Source organism: Calliphora vicina, chromosome 4, assembly GCF_958450345.1.
Source record: "Calliphora vicina chromosome 4, idCalVici1.1, whole genome shotgun sequence".
Taxonomy (NCBI): domain Eukaryota; kingdom Metazoa; phylum Arthropoda; class Insecta; order Diptera; family Calliphoridae; genus Calliphora; species Calliphora vicina.
In genome coordinates, this window is record NC_088783.1 from 13687538 (window position 1) to 13688597 (window position 1060).

General features: G+C 34.8%; 1 protein-coding gene across 1 annotated transcript; it reads left to right on the top strand.

Annotated features, from left to right (window-relative positions):
• The first annotated feature begins 232 nt into the window (after positions 1-232).
• On the top strand, positions 233-811 carry LOC135956823 (uncharacterized). The gene is made up of 2 exons (XM_065507416.1): positions 233-296; positions 369-811. The coding sequence occupies exons 1-2, from the start codon at positions 233-235 to the stop codon at positions 809-811; spliced, it is 507 nt and encodes a 168-aa protein (XP_065363488.1).
• The last annotated feature ends 249 nt before the right edge of the window (positions 812-1060 follow it).

A 1060-nucleotide genomic window follows, 5' to 3' on the forward strand; every position in this document is an offset into this window, starting at 1 on the left:
TAATTTGATCATTTAATACTATCATAATAATACCAAATGAAAAAAAAACAACAAATATAATAGAAATCAATTTCAAGTATAATAAATCATGCCCTAAGAATCATATAAAAGCGGATGGGTTAATGGGTAGAATAGTTAAATCACAATTACCATCGTTAAGGTAAAGTGGCAGTAGTAGTGCATGTCAGCAATTGGATTACATTTCTAAAATCTAAAACGAAATCTATTAATAATGGCATTTAAATTAATCGCTTTGATGGTGGTGACGGCGTGCATTGCCTTGCAGACACAGGCAGGTGGGTGAACAACGTGTAATTTGTTATATTCCAAAGGATTTTTTTTTAATTTTATTATATTTGTTATTTTAGCCTCTACTAAGAAGCCTAAGGAACATGTGGCAGCTGTATATGTCAAAGATGGCAGCAGTGGCGAGTTGAGGTTTTTGGGTGGCGGTCTGGGAAATTCTCAAATCAATCAATATATCACCAATAAGCAGGATCTGTTGGAACAATTGCGACCAACTTTGGGTACAGGTGGTACTGGTGGTACCGGTGGTGGTATAACAGGTAGCGGTGATATGACTGGTACCGGTGGCGTTATAACTGGTACAGTTCCAACTGGCACTCTTCCTGATACTGATATTTTACAACAAGTTGTGGCTCAAGCTGCTTTGCAACAACGTCGCGGTCCCAATCGTCGTCGGACACCAAACCGTCGTGTTGTTAATCGCCGTCGTCCTGCTAGACGTGGTGGTGTTAAACTCAATGGCAACAAACAAGCTCAAATTTATGTTATACGCCAAAGAGCTTAAGTGCGATTTAAAGATTGACTGAATGCAAATTTAAAATGTTTAACGAAAAAGGAGAAAAAATAAAGTAGAAAATTAAGGAGTGAGATCGAAAAATTCTTAACATACATATATGTTTATAAAAAAGAAACCACTAAACTTACAGCTTTAATTTTTTTTTTATTTGATTGAAATTATTATTACAATTTACAAAAAAAATTATTTTTATAGTTTTAATCACTAGTGATGAAATTTTGAACCTTTTTCGGAAAC

Coding starts and splice junctions, on each gene's coding strand:
- LOC135956823 (XM_065507416.1), top strand. CDS start 233: ATGGCATTTAAATTAATCGCTTTGATGGTGGTGACGGCGTGCATTGCC. Junction 297..368: donor TGCCTTGCAGACACAGGCAG/GTGGGTGAACAA, acceptor TTGTTATTTTAG/CCTCTACTAAGAAGCCTAAG.